The sequence below is a fragment of the Lacerta agilis genome, chromosome 4 (assembly GCF_009819535.1).
Source record: "Lacerta agilis isolate rLacAgi1 chromosome 4, rLacAgi1.pri, whole genome shotgun sequence".
In the NCBI taxonomy this organism is placed as follows: Eukaryota; Metazoa; Chordata; class Lepidosauria; order Squamata; family Lacertidae; genus Lacerta; species Lacerta agilis.
The window spans coordinates 2,433,230-2,447,465 of record NC_046315.1 but is presented as its reverse complement, the minus strand read 5'-3'; the positions used below and the strand labels follow the sequence as shown (position 1 = coordinate 2,447,465).

Genomic DNA, 14,236 nt, shown 5'->3' with positions numbered 1-14,236 from the left:
TTTGTTTCCGAATGTGCACAACAATCCTGGAATCTCAGGTGTACAGCATCAGCTTGGTGGTCGTTTGGCACTCCACTAAAATCTTTTGGCACTCACTGCAGAGTAAGGTAAAGGTAAAGGGACCCCTGACCATTAGGTCCAGTCGCAGACGACTCTGGGGTTGCGGCGCTCATCTCGCTTTATTGGCCGAGGGAGCCGGCAGACAGCTTCCGGGTCATGTGGCCAGCATGACTAAGACGCTTCTGGCGAACCAGAGCAGCGCACGGAAATGCCATTTACCTTCCCGCTGGAGCGGTACCTATTTATCTACTTGCACTTTGACGTGCTTTCAAACTGCTAGGTGGGCAGGAGCAGGGACTGAACAACGGGAGCTCACCCCATCACGGGGATTCGAACTGCCGACCTTCTATTCGGCAAGCCCTAGGCTCTGTGGTTTAGACCAGTGTTTTTCAACCTTTTTTGGGCAAGGGCACACTTGTTTTATGAAAAAAATCACGAGGCACACCACCATTAGTAAATGTTAAAAAATTTAACTCTGTGCCTATATTGACTATATATAAAGTAATTCTCTTGAATAGGAATCAAATAAACACAATTTTTCCCACGGCACACCAGGCAACATCTAGTGTGCCGCGGAACAGTGGTTGAAAAACACTGGTTTAGACCATAGCACCACCTGGGTCTTACCAGGAACCTATTAGAACACATTTCAATCTGGACAAGCCAGATTGAATTGCTTATTGACTTAAGAAACTCACATGAGTTTGCAACCAGTTTTCTGCTGCATAAAAAAGGGGGAATGAAACTCTGCGAAGTATAGAAACTTGCTAGTGCAAGTTAGAAAAGATATTAATAATCAATATATGCTCTCCTGCCACCCTCAATATTCCCACACTATGAGTCTCCCAGCAAGTGGTAGTAAGTGATGCTTCTGGTTGAGGAGCTAGAGCAGGCATCCCCAAACTCAGCCCTCCAGCTGTTTTGGGACTACAACTCCCACCAACCAACAGGACCAGTTGTCAGGGATGATGGGAGCTGTTGTCCCAAAATATCTGGAGGGCTGAGTTTGGCGATGCCTGTGCTGGAGTATAACCATCATGAAAATGTAAGGTCCTGTAAGTGGTGGACTTGTCCAAGGGTAAAAGACTTCTGGGAAATGATTTATAATGAGTTGAAAAAAGTATTTAAAATACTTTTATTAAAAAACCAGAAGCCTTTTTACTTGGAATAGCAGCACAGGAATTACCCAAAAAAGATAAAAATTCTTTTTGTATGCCACAACAGCTGTGAGAATACTGCTTGCCAAAAATTGGAAAACACAGGACATACCAAAGAAGAATGGCAAATAAAGATGATGGAATATGTGGAACTGGCTAAAACGACTGGACGAATCCGTGACCAGAAGGAGACGATAGAGCAAGATTGGAGCAACTTTAAAGTGTATTTTAGGAAATATTGTAATATTTGTTAAAGAGGAAAGTTTTTGGGAGAAATTGAGGCTTAGGTGTGTATACAGAATTGGAATTAATCAGAAATTAGATATCTGAAGAAGTGTGCATGCACACGAAAGCTCATACCAGGAACAAACTCAGTTGGTCTCTAAGGTGCTACTAGAAAGAATTTTAGAAATTAGATAGTAAAGTTAGATAAGGATAGAGAAAGATTATAAATAAGAAAGTTTAAAATGATTTGGAAGACTGCTAAAGATGTATTATAATGAAATCAGCAAAGAGGGATTAGAGGAAGTCATGAAACCAAGTGAGAAAGAATAAGAAAGTTTTTAGTAATAAGATGTATTTTTTCTTGTTATAGAAAATAAGTTTTAATTGTTTCAATATGTGAGAATCAATAAAAAACTTTATTGAAAAAAAGAAAATGTCAGATCCTGTTGCGTCCAGCTGAAGGCCATATAGCTCAGTCAGTGGAGCACGAGACTCTAAAATCTCAAGGTTCAAGACCCACGTTGGGCAAATGATTCCTGCATTGCAGAGGGTTGGACTAGATGCCTCTTGTGCTCCCTTCCAACCCTACGATTCTATGATCCGTTGGGGCAATGCAACCAATTTCTCTGAATCTGGAACTGGATTGGGATGATTTGTACCAGATCCGGACTTGAGGCAAGGCAGCTACAGAGCAGTTACAAAATGGTCTCTGACAAAGACAGCCAGTCATCAAAGTGTTGCAAATATTTCTTGCGTCATATAAGGCGAATGCCAGGGTGGGGAGCAGAGCTGGACTTTGCTCATCGAGACCTCTGGTTTCCAATCCCAGGCCAGAATCTCACCCCTCTCTCTCCAGTTGCAGTGTTTGATGGGAGGGGAAAGCCTGCAAGCAAGGCCTAAGGACAGTAGCACCTTCGCCATTCATGATGCCCAGGAACGTATACAGAGCATAGCACCTTGAATGGTGGAGGAGTAACACAGCTCCCCTCGCACCCAACTCTTGTGCCTGCACCTTTCCTCCTAAAGAGGGACACACCCACCCCAGAACTGAACACTACCCCCTAGTTATAACAGAGACCCAAGTCTGAGGTTCAGCCATTTGATTCTTAAAAGAGGAGCAGGGAAGGGAGAAGGGAAAAAAGAGAGGCAATCAGGAAAATGCTATAAACATTTTTTATTTTCTTATAAAGGTATTTCCAGAAAAACAGACAAGAAAATAATCTGGATCATTTATTTATAGTTTTTAATAAAAACCTTTACATAATCTTCATGCATCACCACTTTGCTGGCACACCCCCCCCAATACATACACGCACACGCAGACACACACTGCCTCCAGGGGTCCCACACAACCGGCTGCAGGGGCAGCACCCACACCAGGCCTCACCCTGCCCCGAGAGATTCGGGCAGACTGTCCGCACCAGGTCCTGCTTCGCACCTGGAATTCCCTTTCGGCAATATGATGAAACCACATGGGCAAACACATTCAACATGACCACCTTGAACTGATTGGTTTGAGCCGTTACCCCCCTCCTCCCCCCCTCCAGCAGAGCACAACACTTAAAATCAGGTTGCGTTCTCCCCCCCCCCCCAGCACTTCTTGCAAAGGGATCCGGCATGAAGGACAGGAGCAGCTCAGCTTTGAAGACTCCCAAAGCCAGCCTATTGGAAGGAGGGGAACCGGCCAGCCCCCCCGCCCCCTGCAAGGATCAGAAGCACTCTGGGGTGCCACCCTGAGACAGGATGCCAGGAAGCTGGAAGGTGACATTTCCGGACAAAACCTGGCTGTGCCTCCACCCCCCTCCCTTCTTTGCAAAGGCCAGGCAGCGCAACCCAGATCTGACTCAGCCCCATAAGGCACATGGGCAGCAGGGCTGACTCCACTTGTCCAAACCCAGCAGCGAAGGACACACTCGAAGCCCCCACCCCCTCAAAACAAAACAAAACCCTGACCAGAGCTCAGTTGAAATGGAGATTTGACTGTATACACACTAACACACACACACACACACACACTGATATTTCTGTGCCATCTGTAAGTTGCTCCGCTGCCTTGCTCTCTGCCCGCCACAGGTCCGGTCACCCCCACAGCTGGCTTCTGCTGCGGCAAAGGCTTTATTAACACTAGAAAGCGGGGGCAGGAGGGGGAGGTGTCCCAACACCAGAGCCCAGTCTCTGCACTTTGCCCACTGTGGTGGCTGTGCAGCACCCCGGGGTGGGAAGGAGTTGCGCAATGTTCAGGAAGGAGGCTGCCTACACCCCTGGGCACTGGGGCCAAAGGGCGGCAGGCCAATCGTTCAGAGGGGGCAGCCATGTCCGGGCGAGGAGGCAAGCTGCCCTCATTGCGCCGCCACCGCCAGTTCCCGCAGGTAGCCCTGGGTGAGGCTACGCAGCTCCTCCAGCACGTAGTCCTCTGGCATGGGGAGGCGGCCGATGTGGGGGGCGAGCAGGCGCAGCGGCACTCTCTGCACGTCCGGGGTGGAGTCCGATGCGGAGTCCGGAGGGTGCTGCAGGCTTAAAACCACGCGCAGGATGTCCACAATGCGCTTGGCCATTTCTGGGTGCGAGAAATGGGCAAAAGAGCAAAGGCTTGAGCGGATGAACGTATCAAAAAGCTTCGAAAAGTATTTTACAGTTAAAGTTACAGGTGGGTAGCCGTGTTGGTCTGCCATAGTCGAAACAAAATAGGAAATTCTTTCCAGTAGCACCTTAGAGACCAACTGAGTTTGTTCTTGGTATGAGCTTTCGTGTGCATGCACACGAAAGCTCATACCAAGAACAAACTCAGTTGGTCTCTAAGGTGCTACTGGAAAGAATTTCCTATTTTATTTACAGTTAAGTTTGTTTCAGCAATTTCCCAGGGGAATGGACCTTCCACAGAGAGAAGCCCTTGCGTTTACCAGACACGAGTGGTCTAGTCTAGCGTGTGCCTCAGGTTACAAGTGTAATATAATTTTTTCATTAAATTTTCTTTTCCAATTTAAAATACTCATTTGTACATCCTTAAAATATCAATGACTTCCCTTCTTCTCTTTCCATGATTCATTTTACATATCATAAATCCCTGCATGTTTTATTAAAAAAACCCCGTGCCATTCAGTATTCCATTACTGCATCCATCAAAACATATTTACACTGTTGAATTTATCTTAACGCTGCCAGCGTTTTCAGCTGTACAGGTTACATGTGTAATTACTGCTTTGCTAGATCTGACCAAAAGGTCCACTCCTGTCTCCGAAACTGGTCACCCCCCCAGCTTAGAAATGGATCCGGGAGGCCTGTCGCCACCATGAATGCAGCTGCGATTCCTGCACTGCAGGGGGTTGGGCTAAACGGATCTCTCCAACTCTACGATTCTCAGCTCTCCAACTGCAGGAACCACAGAGAGCTACAGGGGACCAGGCTGTGCTTGATGCCGGAAAGCAGGGCTATGTAACATCTACCCGCCTATAGCTTAAGGCTGTTAGACATAGCACTGATCTCGGAGGCAGCAGAGAGGAAGTCTTTGCGCTCATCCTTTCAGGTGGAGAAAAGCACCCTGAGTTGTGGCTGCAGGTGACAAGCGGAGCTTCCCCCAACCTCTCCCTACCTGGGAGGAGGCAGGTCACCAAGTCCTACGCTCAGCGGCTCCTTGCCAGGGACAGCAGGGCACACACAGTCCATTCACCCACTCCTGTCATGCATCAGGCTTTCTGAAGATGAAGAAAGCCTTCTAAATTGGGTTAGTTGTTTTTTTTAAAAAAACAAAACCAATCAACCTCTGAACTTACTTGAAGACGATAATAAAAATAAAATAAAATTATTATTATTATTATTATTATTATTATTATTATTATTATTATTATTATTATTATTTATTTGTACCCCGTCCATCTGGCTGGGCTTCCCCAGCCACTCTGGGCGGCTTCCAACAAAGATTTAAAATACATTAAAATGTCACACATGAAAAACTTCCCTGAACAGGGCTGCCTTCAGATGTCTTCTGAATGTAAAGTAGTTGTTTATCTCTTTGACATGAGATGGGAGGGCGTTCCACAGGGCGGGCGCCACCACCGAGAAGGCCCTCGGAGCTGGACCTCAGTATCCGGGCAGAACGATGGGGGTGGAGACACTCCTTCAGGTATACTGGACCAAAGTTGCTTTTGCAGAGGTAATTTTTTTAACTGTTTTTAAATCTGCAATCATTTGGTATTAGGAAATGCTTCACGGGAAGGGATTCACAAATGAAATACAGCCATACCCCGGAAGCATTTCCAGAGCGTGCGCAAATCATGCTACTTCTGGGTTTTTTCTTGGGGGGGGGGCATTCGTGTTAAGCACGCCCGTGTTACGTAGCGCGGTCAAGATTGGATCGCGTGTGTAACACGGGGTACCACCGTAAAGGAGAGGTAACAATAAAACCCACATTTTGCAACATGCCCCGTGCCCTGTGTTGTTCCACAAGGCAACTGCAAACCACCAAGATGGACAGAAGCCTCCAGGTGCTGCATTTTACATGATAGTGCCCATGAAGATTCAGAGCCACATTGCAGAAGAGAATTAATTATTATTATTATTATTATTATTATTATTAATATTAAAAGGGAAGGAAACAGCGTGCCCACAGCCTTACCAGACTGAGCCAGCCTATCCTTGGCATTGCGGCACTGGAGCAGCTCTATCCTGTTGCAAAGGGACGTCACTTTAGTGTGCAGTTCCTCCAGTTCGTACCCAGAGCAATCCAGCTGAAAAGCAAATCCAGGAGAAGGGAGAAGCGTCACTCATTGGGGTGACAATAACCCTGCTGGGGATCTTAGAATCCTACAATCCTAGAGTTGGAAGAGACCCCAAGGGCCATCCAGTCCAACCCCCTGCCAAGCAGGAAACACCACCAAAGCATTCCTGACAGATGGCTGTCAAGCCTCCGCTTCAAGACCTCCAAAGAAGGAGACTCCACCACACTCCTTGGCAGCAAATTCCATTTTCCTCATTATTAAAATGTCTCATGTCAGGCTTCCAGAGGAATTTCCATGGGGCAGATTCCACCCCCCCCCCAAATCTCAATGGTGCACCCAATGGCCACCATTACTATTCAAACAGCCCCTGGCCTGGTGACGCCACCTGAAGCTCTTCTCCCCCCCAGAAATTTGTCAGATCCCTGCAATGGGAAGCTGAGCCTCATGCGCCCGGGGAGTCCTGGCAGTTCCCCCTCACTCCCCCACCCCCAAACTAGAAGACACAGTGAGCAGGCAAGTCTCATCCTCTGAATCACCTTTTGCAGAATTTAACTGTCCATGCTCATGGAGGGGCACTAGAGCATAAGAAAAAAGAGGGCTATCTCTTCCTCCTCCCCTCCTTGTGGGAAGAGCACAGCAGGTGGAAAGACCCCCATACACCAACCGCATGGCAACACCCTCCCTTGGTAAGCCCATCACCCTGCCAGTAGAAAACAAGCACGTCCAAAGGAACATTCTCCCCTGACATGCTAGCTTATTGTTTTTCACCTGCAGGGAATGTCCCAACACAGAAGAAGAGTTTGGATTTGATATCCCGCTTTATCACTACCCAAAGGAGCCTCAAAGCGGCTCACATTCTCCTTTCCCTTCCTCCCCCACAACAAGCACTCTGTGAGGTGAGTGGGGCTGAGAGACTTCAGAGAAGTGTGACTAGCCCAAGGTCACCCAGCAGCTGCATGTGGAGGAGCGGAGACGCGAACCCGGTTCACCACATTATGAGTCTACCACTCTTAACCACTACACCACACTGGCTCTCTTGAAATGCATTACTCCCTTGTAGAGGATTCTGGTTAACACAGAGTTAACAGTCCACAGGAAGTACGTTCTGACACTGGATGCTCCACCCACGACTGGGTGTTCCTTTGTGTATATTGTTTATTGCTTATTGTTTATCTGAAGAAGTGTGCATGCACACGAAAGCTCATACCAAGAACAAACTCAGTTGGTCTCTAAGGTGCTACTGGAAAGAATTTTCTATTTTGTTTCGACTATGGCAGACCAGCACGGCTACCCACCTGTAACTTGTTTATTGCTGTTGTGTTTCTGTAGGCTGGAGGAAGCAACAATGGAGTTCTCTCCAGTCTGAAACTGTTTATACTTGCTTGTACAATAAAATGCTTTAGTTTAGAGCATCTGTCTCAAGAAGCTTTATTTAAGACATAACTTTTCACTCCGAACATCTCGCTGCGCATATACTCTGCAAAAGGAAACAGCCAGCAAGAGCTACACAGGGGAAGAGTGCCGGGCAGATTGATGATTGTTGCGTGTTCGGCCTGGAGAAGCTGGTGCTTTTTTCCCTCCTGGCCTGCTGAAAGACACTTTATCCCTATATTTTGAACTAGCTTCAACAGGGGCACACAGTGCAGCTTTCCCTGAATACGCACGTCAGGCTCAATCAGTGTGTGACTGAGAAGAAGGAAAATTCCCAGGAGAGGAGAAGAAGAAGAAGAAGAAGAAGAAGAAGAAGAAGAAGAAGAAGAAGAAGAAGAGGAGTTTGGATTTGATATCCCTCTTTATCACTACTCTAAGGCAGTGTTTTTCAACCACTGTTCCGCGGCACACTAGTGTGCCGCGAGACGTTGCCTGGTGTGCCGTGGGAAAAATTGAAAAATTACTTTATATATAGTCAATATAGGCACAGAGTTAATTTTTTTTACATTTTCTAATGGTGGTGTGCCTCGTGATTTTTTTCATGAAACAAGTGTGCCTTTGCCCAAAAAAGGTTGAAAAACACTGCTCTAAGGAGTCTCAAAGCGGCTCACATTCTCCTTTCCCTTCCTCTGTGAGGTGTGTGGGGCTGAGAGACTTCAGAGAAGTGTGACTAGCCCAAGGTCACCCAGCAGCTGCATGTGGAGGAGTGGAGACACGAACCCGGTTCACCAGATTACGAGTCTACCACTCTTAACCACTACACCACACTGGCTCTCTGTAAGGGAGCAGGCAGGATGCAACAGCCTGGTATGGTGGTTAAGAGTACTGGACTAGAACCTGGGAGGTTGGGGTTCATATCGCCATGCAGCCATGACGCTCCCTGGGTGAGCTCGGGCCAGCCGCTGCCTCTCAGCCTCCCCTTCCTCACAGGGCTGTTGCGAGGATTAAATGAGGGAGAAGCGTGCAAGGCCCTGGGAGTTCCTTGGGAGAAAAAGGTGGGAGGCCAATGCAACGACACCGCCCCTCGTCCCGAGTGCGTCACCTGCTGAATCCTGTCGAGCATCTCAAGGATCCGGATGTAGTCTAAGAAAACCAGCCCTGCGGTGTCCCAATCCTGGATGAGGGTGCTGCGCTCTGGAGCAGACAGGTCTTCCAAAAACCCTTTCAGATAGGTGTAGTTTTCATTAATAATGGCATCTGAAAGAGGAAGACAGCGAGCGATGATGAACGAATGAGAGAACTCCCAACACTACTGTGCCTGGCAGAACGTTTGGTAAAAGAGCAACTCCCCAGAAGGCAGGCATAGATGTAAAAACTGACACGACTTTCAGATGTTGGCAACATCTACGCCAAGAATGGGACACATGGCATTCTGAAGCTGTGAGCAGGAAGGAGAAACACCACTAGGGAGAGGGCACCTTCGCCTCCTGAGGGTGTCTGTTCAGTTTGTGTGTGTCCCTGGCCTTGGGCAATCGGGACAAATTAGGGATTCTGCTGGTTTACCCCCTGCCTCACTGCCCAGAGATCTCTCCTGCCACAGCTGATAGAACTACAGGTAGTCTCAGAGGCAATGTTGAGGACTTCCAGACTGGTTTTCTGGAGCCCTTTAAATTGGAGTTTTGGCACAGAAACTGCTTTGGTCATCCTGTATGATGACTTGCTGGGGGAAGAGACGGGAAATAGGTCACCGTTAATTATCCTCAACAGCTTTTGATGCCAACGACCATGGTATTCCTTCTGGAGCAGCTGTCCCGAGTTATGGGTGGGGGGCACTGCTTTGCGGTGCTTCTGGTCCTACTTGGATGGTCATTTCCAGAGGGTGATGCTTGGGGAGTGCTGTTCAGCCCCGTGGAGCCCTCAGTGTGGGTTCCTCAGGGTTCAATTTATCCCCTATGCTGATTAACATTCTATGGCTTTTGCGAGGGGGGGGGTATTGGACTGCCTTTGTTTTATTATGCATTTTGTGTTTTCATTTTGTGTATTTATGTTGTGAACCGTTGAAGGGCAGCGTGCAAATTTAATAAATAATAACGATAGAAGTCCCCTCCTTTTAGGAAGCAAGGCAAAATCCTACTGAGTGTTTGCAGATTTTTTGTTTTAGTAAAGGCAGTCCAAAACTCAATTAGACACCCTGTTTACTGCCATCCTCTGGGAGAAGGAAGGAAGGAATGAAGGAAGGAAGGAAGCCTTACCTGAAGCCAAGTGCCTGATGACCAGCCTGTGGCACTGGTTCCAGTGCCCTGCCCTGAACAGGTAGAGAGCCTCCTTGTGCTTGTCCCCTTCCATCCTGGCCCTCACGGCTTTGGCCTCGTGGATCCACTCTGGCGGCACACACAACCTCTCCATCAGGAAGGCTTCCTTGCTCCATGACTCGGGCGTCTCCTGCAACCTGCAGTGGCGGTTCAGCAGCTCGCGCACGGCTCTCTCTCGCACGCTGGTGGGGAGAGAAACGCTCTTTGTAGGACCTTTCATAAAGCAGGAGGGTACAGCAATAGCTCTATGCACGCAATTCAGCCAGGAAAACGGTCCCAAATGCCGCTCCCTGTCCCCAATTTACTGGGACTTCAGTGGCAAAGCACACGTTTCGCAAAGAGGTCTGAGGTTCCACCCCTGAGGCATCTCCTGTCAAAGGCTGTCCGGCGGCTGAGCTGCCCAAGTCCTTCCTCTGGTTAAGGCCCGGAAGAACCACTGTCTGCCACTCACAGTACACTCTCCCAAGCTAGATGGAGGAACAGCCTGACTCAGCAAAGGACAGCTTGACTGTAGGCTCATCGGTTCATGCCACCCACCCACCCCTTCTGCCCCAGGTTCCTCTCCAAGTTCCAGCTTATGAGACCTGCAGCTCCAAGCGCCTGGGGGAAGGACACCAGGTTGGGTAAGGCTGCCCTCAACATTGTGTAAAGCAAGTTATAGAAGACTGTAGTATCAAAGGAACATGTGAATGAGCCATTACTGATCAATGGGATGATTCTCAGACACAGTCCTCTTCCAAGTCCCTTCAAGCATTCAGCGCTGTGCTATTAACTTCTGAGAAATTTTATATGATGTGCATGCATGTCTGAATCAGTTCTTAGAATACGACTCAAAATGAAGAAAAGTTAATTTCTCTATTTCACTGAAAGATACCAAAATATTTTAATACAATCTTTGTTAAACAGGCTCATGTTTTAAAGAACAGTTCTTAAAAACTTTGTAGCACATCAGCGGGTGTTTTGCTAAAAACTCATGTGTTTCAGAGCCCACGGGACCAATTTTATTACAGTGGTAACCTGGGTTACGCACCCCCCCGTGTTGCGGACATTCAAGTTGCGAACGCCCGCAACCCAGAAGTGTTTCCGGAGCGCGCGACCCCGGGATGCGCAGAAGCGCTCAAATCGCGCTTCTTCCAGGTTTTTTCCCGTGTGTTCGTGATATGCACGCCCGTGTTACATACCGCGACCCGGAACGGATCGCGTACGTAACACGGGGTACCACTGTAATAGCAATGCTGTTAAAGGAGAGCAGATCATAGTCTACCCCAAAGAGGATGCCACTATTTCAAATAGCATGATGCTAAAGTAACAGGATGCACCTGGGGGAAGAAATCCGATAAAACCCACCCACCCACCCACTAAACAGCCCTGCAAGACAAAGGAGGGCTCCACACTTACTTTGCACTGGGGGTGTGAAGCAGCACAAAGATGGCCCATTCCCACAGCCCCTCGCTCTCCAGCTGGGCTGCAAAGCTGGCATTCAGCACTCCCTGGCATTGCTCTGAGAGGTGGGTGTAATTTAAGGCACGCAGCACTTCCCACAGGTGCCAGCTGAGGCGGTAGTCCAAGGGGTCAGCTGTTATGCTCTTCGGGTCAAGCAGCTGGTGGAGATCGTAACACCTGCGAGGGAACACGAGGAAGGAGGAGACAGCGTAAGCCGGCTGGCCACACTCCACGGTGCTGCATGCCGACAGACTTTCCAAGGAAGTAGAAGGGTCTGGAAGACCAGGCCTGAAGGGCAAATACTTGGGGGGGGGGATAACCTTTCATGAGACCAGCAGGAGAGCCACAGCCACATGCAAGACAGAAGTCATTCCTTGGCACCAATGCATCTTCTTCTCTCCCTCTGCCCCGATACTGAATTTTGAATGAGCCACAAAGGTAGAAGAAGAAGAAGAGTTTGGATTTGATATCCCGCTTTATCACTACCCGAAGGAATCTCAAGGCGGCTCACATTCTCCTTTCCCTTCCTCCCCCACAACAAACCCTCTGTGAGGTGAGCGGGGCTGAGAGACTTCACAGAAGTGTGACTAGTCCAAGGTCACCCAGCAGCTGCAAGTGGAGGAGTGGAGACGCGAACCCGGTTCCCCAGATTACGAGTCCACTGCTCTTAACCACTAAACCACACTGGCTCCACTGTTGGGTCCAATGTCCACTGGATAGGAATCATAACTAGAACTCTTAAGTTGGGGGTGACAAAGAAGCAATGGAGATGAACTAAATGCCCCCCACCACAAGACTGTTAAGCTTCTAGGGTCCTGGACTTCAGTACCCACCTCCACACAATATATACAGGTGTGGAGGGGAAGGGGTACTGGCAGGTAGGGGCTGTACATCCCATGGCTCTGTTTTGACAGGCACACAACTTTCTGTATACATCCCCCCCAATACTTAAAAAAAACACATAAGAACACGAGGAGAGCCTGCTGGAACAGACTGATGGCCAATGTTATCTCACAGTGGCCAACCAGATGGCTGTAAATTGATTTGGGACTTTTTAAGCAGGATGCTTACCATTCCTCTTCTCCCAGACCTTTGGTAAATTAAACAATCTATGGCCTTTTAAACTCTCTGTGTGTGGGGGGTGTTATTGTTTTCATCTGTTACTATGGTATGCATTTTTGTGTTTTTACATTGTAAACCACCATGTGATCCTTGTATGAAGGGTGGCATAGAAATTTAATAAATAATAGTGACATCAATAATGATATCTGGGGAGCTCCTCCCTGCAGAGTGGGCAGAAACCAGGATCTTCTTGGCAGGTCGCCACATTTTGCTAAATGCAACATTTGCAGCATAGCCCAAGTTCACAAGGAGGAAAGAGATTCCAGAGGGACAGCCTTGTGAAGTCTGTTGCAAAGGGTCTTGTGTCGCCTCAAAAGACAAAAGAGATTTACGAGAGCTGAATATCTGCGGAGCTGAGTCCGCCTTCAGGGGGTGCAGGAAAACAGGAAGAGTTACCTATCGCTGTACAGCTTTAGCAGGTGAAAGCACACGTCTCGGAGTGGGTGTTGCGGATCGCCTTCCTCAATCACACAGCCTGAGCCTTCCAGATACGGAGGCAGCGGAGAGCAAGCATACTTCTCTCCCTCCGAGGAGTCCTGCAAACACAAAACCAGCGAATGAGGGGAAGCAGCTGCAGGAAGAAGGAAAGGCCTCTCTCCTGCGTATGCCTGTTCCGAGGGGGCACTGATGTGATGTTAGGGTGGGGACACTGAGCTGGATCCTTGTCTCTCCCGCCTCCCCCCCCCCCGGCAAGTTTGTCCTGCATATGGGCTTCTCGTGGGGGTCTCTGGGTGTCCCTTGTGGGAAACCAGATGCAGACCTAGATACAGACATTTAGTCTGTTCCAGAACGTCTGTGGTGTTCCTGTACATGCCAAAGGGAGCTTAGCAGAAGCACAGCACATCATCCTGTCCTTCCTTCAGGAGGCAGCAACAGGCCGGAGTGCCTCCGTTCTAGGGATTGGGCTCAAGGCTGGCCCTCTGGCCAAACAGGACTTCCGCCTACCTGGAATGCAGCTTCATACATGCTGAGAGCCTTGGAAAGAGGCGCTGTAGAAGGAAGCATGTACCAGAGGTGGATGGCAAGAGAGCGCTTCCAATCCAGATGGGCGCAGACGTTGATGCTCCTCCTCTCTGACAAATGCCACACCTGCAGAAAGCGAGGGAAAGGGCCGAGGCAGAGTCAGTGTGCGCCAGGCACAGAGCCCAACACAGTAACTTTGCTGTGCAAGAGGGACACCCACAGAGGCTCGCTGGCCTGGTGATGGCGGCGTGTGACCCTCTTAACGCAAGCACAGGCTCCGCAACTTACCGGCTTGCCAGCTAGAAGGGCAAATATGTGCAGCCTCTCCTCCTGGATGAAGCAGTCTGCCTGGAGCTGATGCCAGTCTGCCAGCTGCATGGCAAGGAGCTCCCGGACATCCTGGCTCCCTGCCAGCTGCGAGAGGAGCAGAGCCAGCCGGTGATCCCCTGCAACGCAACAGCAGCACATCAGAAGAGACACAAACCCCAATGGGCAGCCTCTCCTGAAATGTGAACTGCCTGGACCGAGGGACGGGCTTGCTTGGCCAAAAGATGGCAGCAGGGCAGACATTGGTGCTCTAGCACCTATTTTTGGGGGGAAGGACCACTCTGACTTAGGCAGAAAATAACTGCCCATAGGAAAACCAAGTCCAGCTACATGACAAGATTGCTTCTTGCTTGGGGAGTGCTGCTTGTAGCCCACCCTCAATATCATCAGCAAGGATCGGTTGATTTAAGCCTGGTGTTGTAAGGCAGGTTTCTTTTTCTTTTGGAAGACACACCCAAATCCCCTTTCAATCCTTTTCTAGGGAGCAGCTGAAGCAGAGGAGAACGAGGGGTGAAGAGTTTACAGTGGAAGAGTTTACAGG

At 49.0% G+C, this 14,236-nt stretch overlaps 1 protein-coding gene and 1 pseudogene across 5 annotated transcripts in view; both read right to left on the bottom strand.

Moving 5' to 3' along the window:
* LOC117044872 overlaps positions 1-14,236 on the bottom strand; it is a 934,741-nt pseudogene that overhangs the window by 83,965 nt on the left and 836,540 nt on the right.
* Positions 3,495-14,236, bottom strand: part of NUP98 (nucleoporin 98 and 96 precursor) — a 46,099-nt gene continuing 35,357 nt past the window's right edge. For 4 of the 5 annotated variants that reach the window (XM_033145651.1, XM_033145653.1, XM_033145650.1 and 1 more), the window contains 8 exons: positions 13,657-13,814; positions 13,351-13,494; positions 12,802-12,941; positions 11,239-11,460; positions 9,781-10,022; positions 8,631-8,785; positions 6,055-6,166; positions 3,782-3,999 (listed from right to left, as the gene is read on the bottom strand). In XM_033145651.1, coding sequence (XP_033001542.1) covers positions 3,782-3,999; positions 6,055-6,166; positions 8,631-8,785; positions 9,781-10,022; positions 11,239-11,460; positions 12,802-12,941; positions 13,351-13,494; positions 13,657-13,814 — 1,391 coding nt within the window. Of the gene's footprint in view, positions 4,000-6,054; positions 6,167-8,630; positions 8,786-9,780; positions 10,023-11,238; positions 11,461-12,801; positions 12,942-13,350; positions 13,495-13,656; positions 13,815-14,236 lie in introns of all 5 variants that reach the window. The other variant, XM_033145649.1, reaches the window with a different exon arrangement.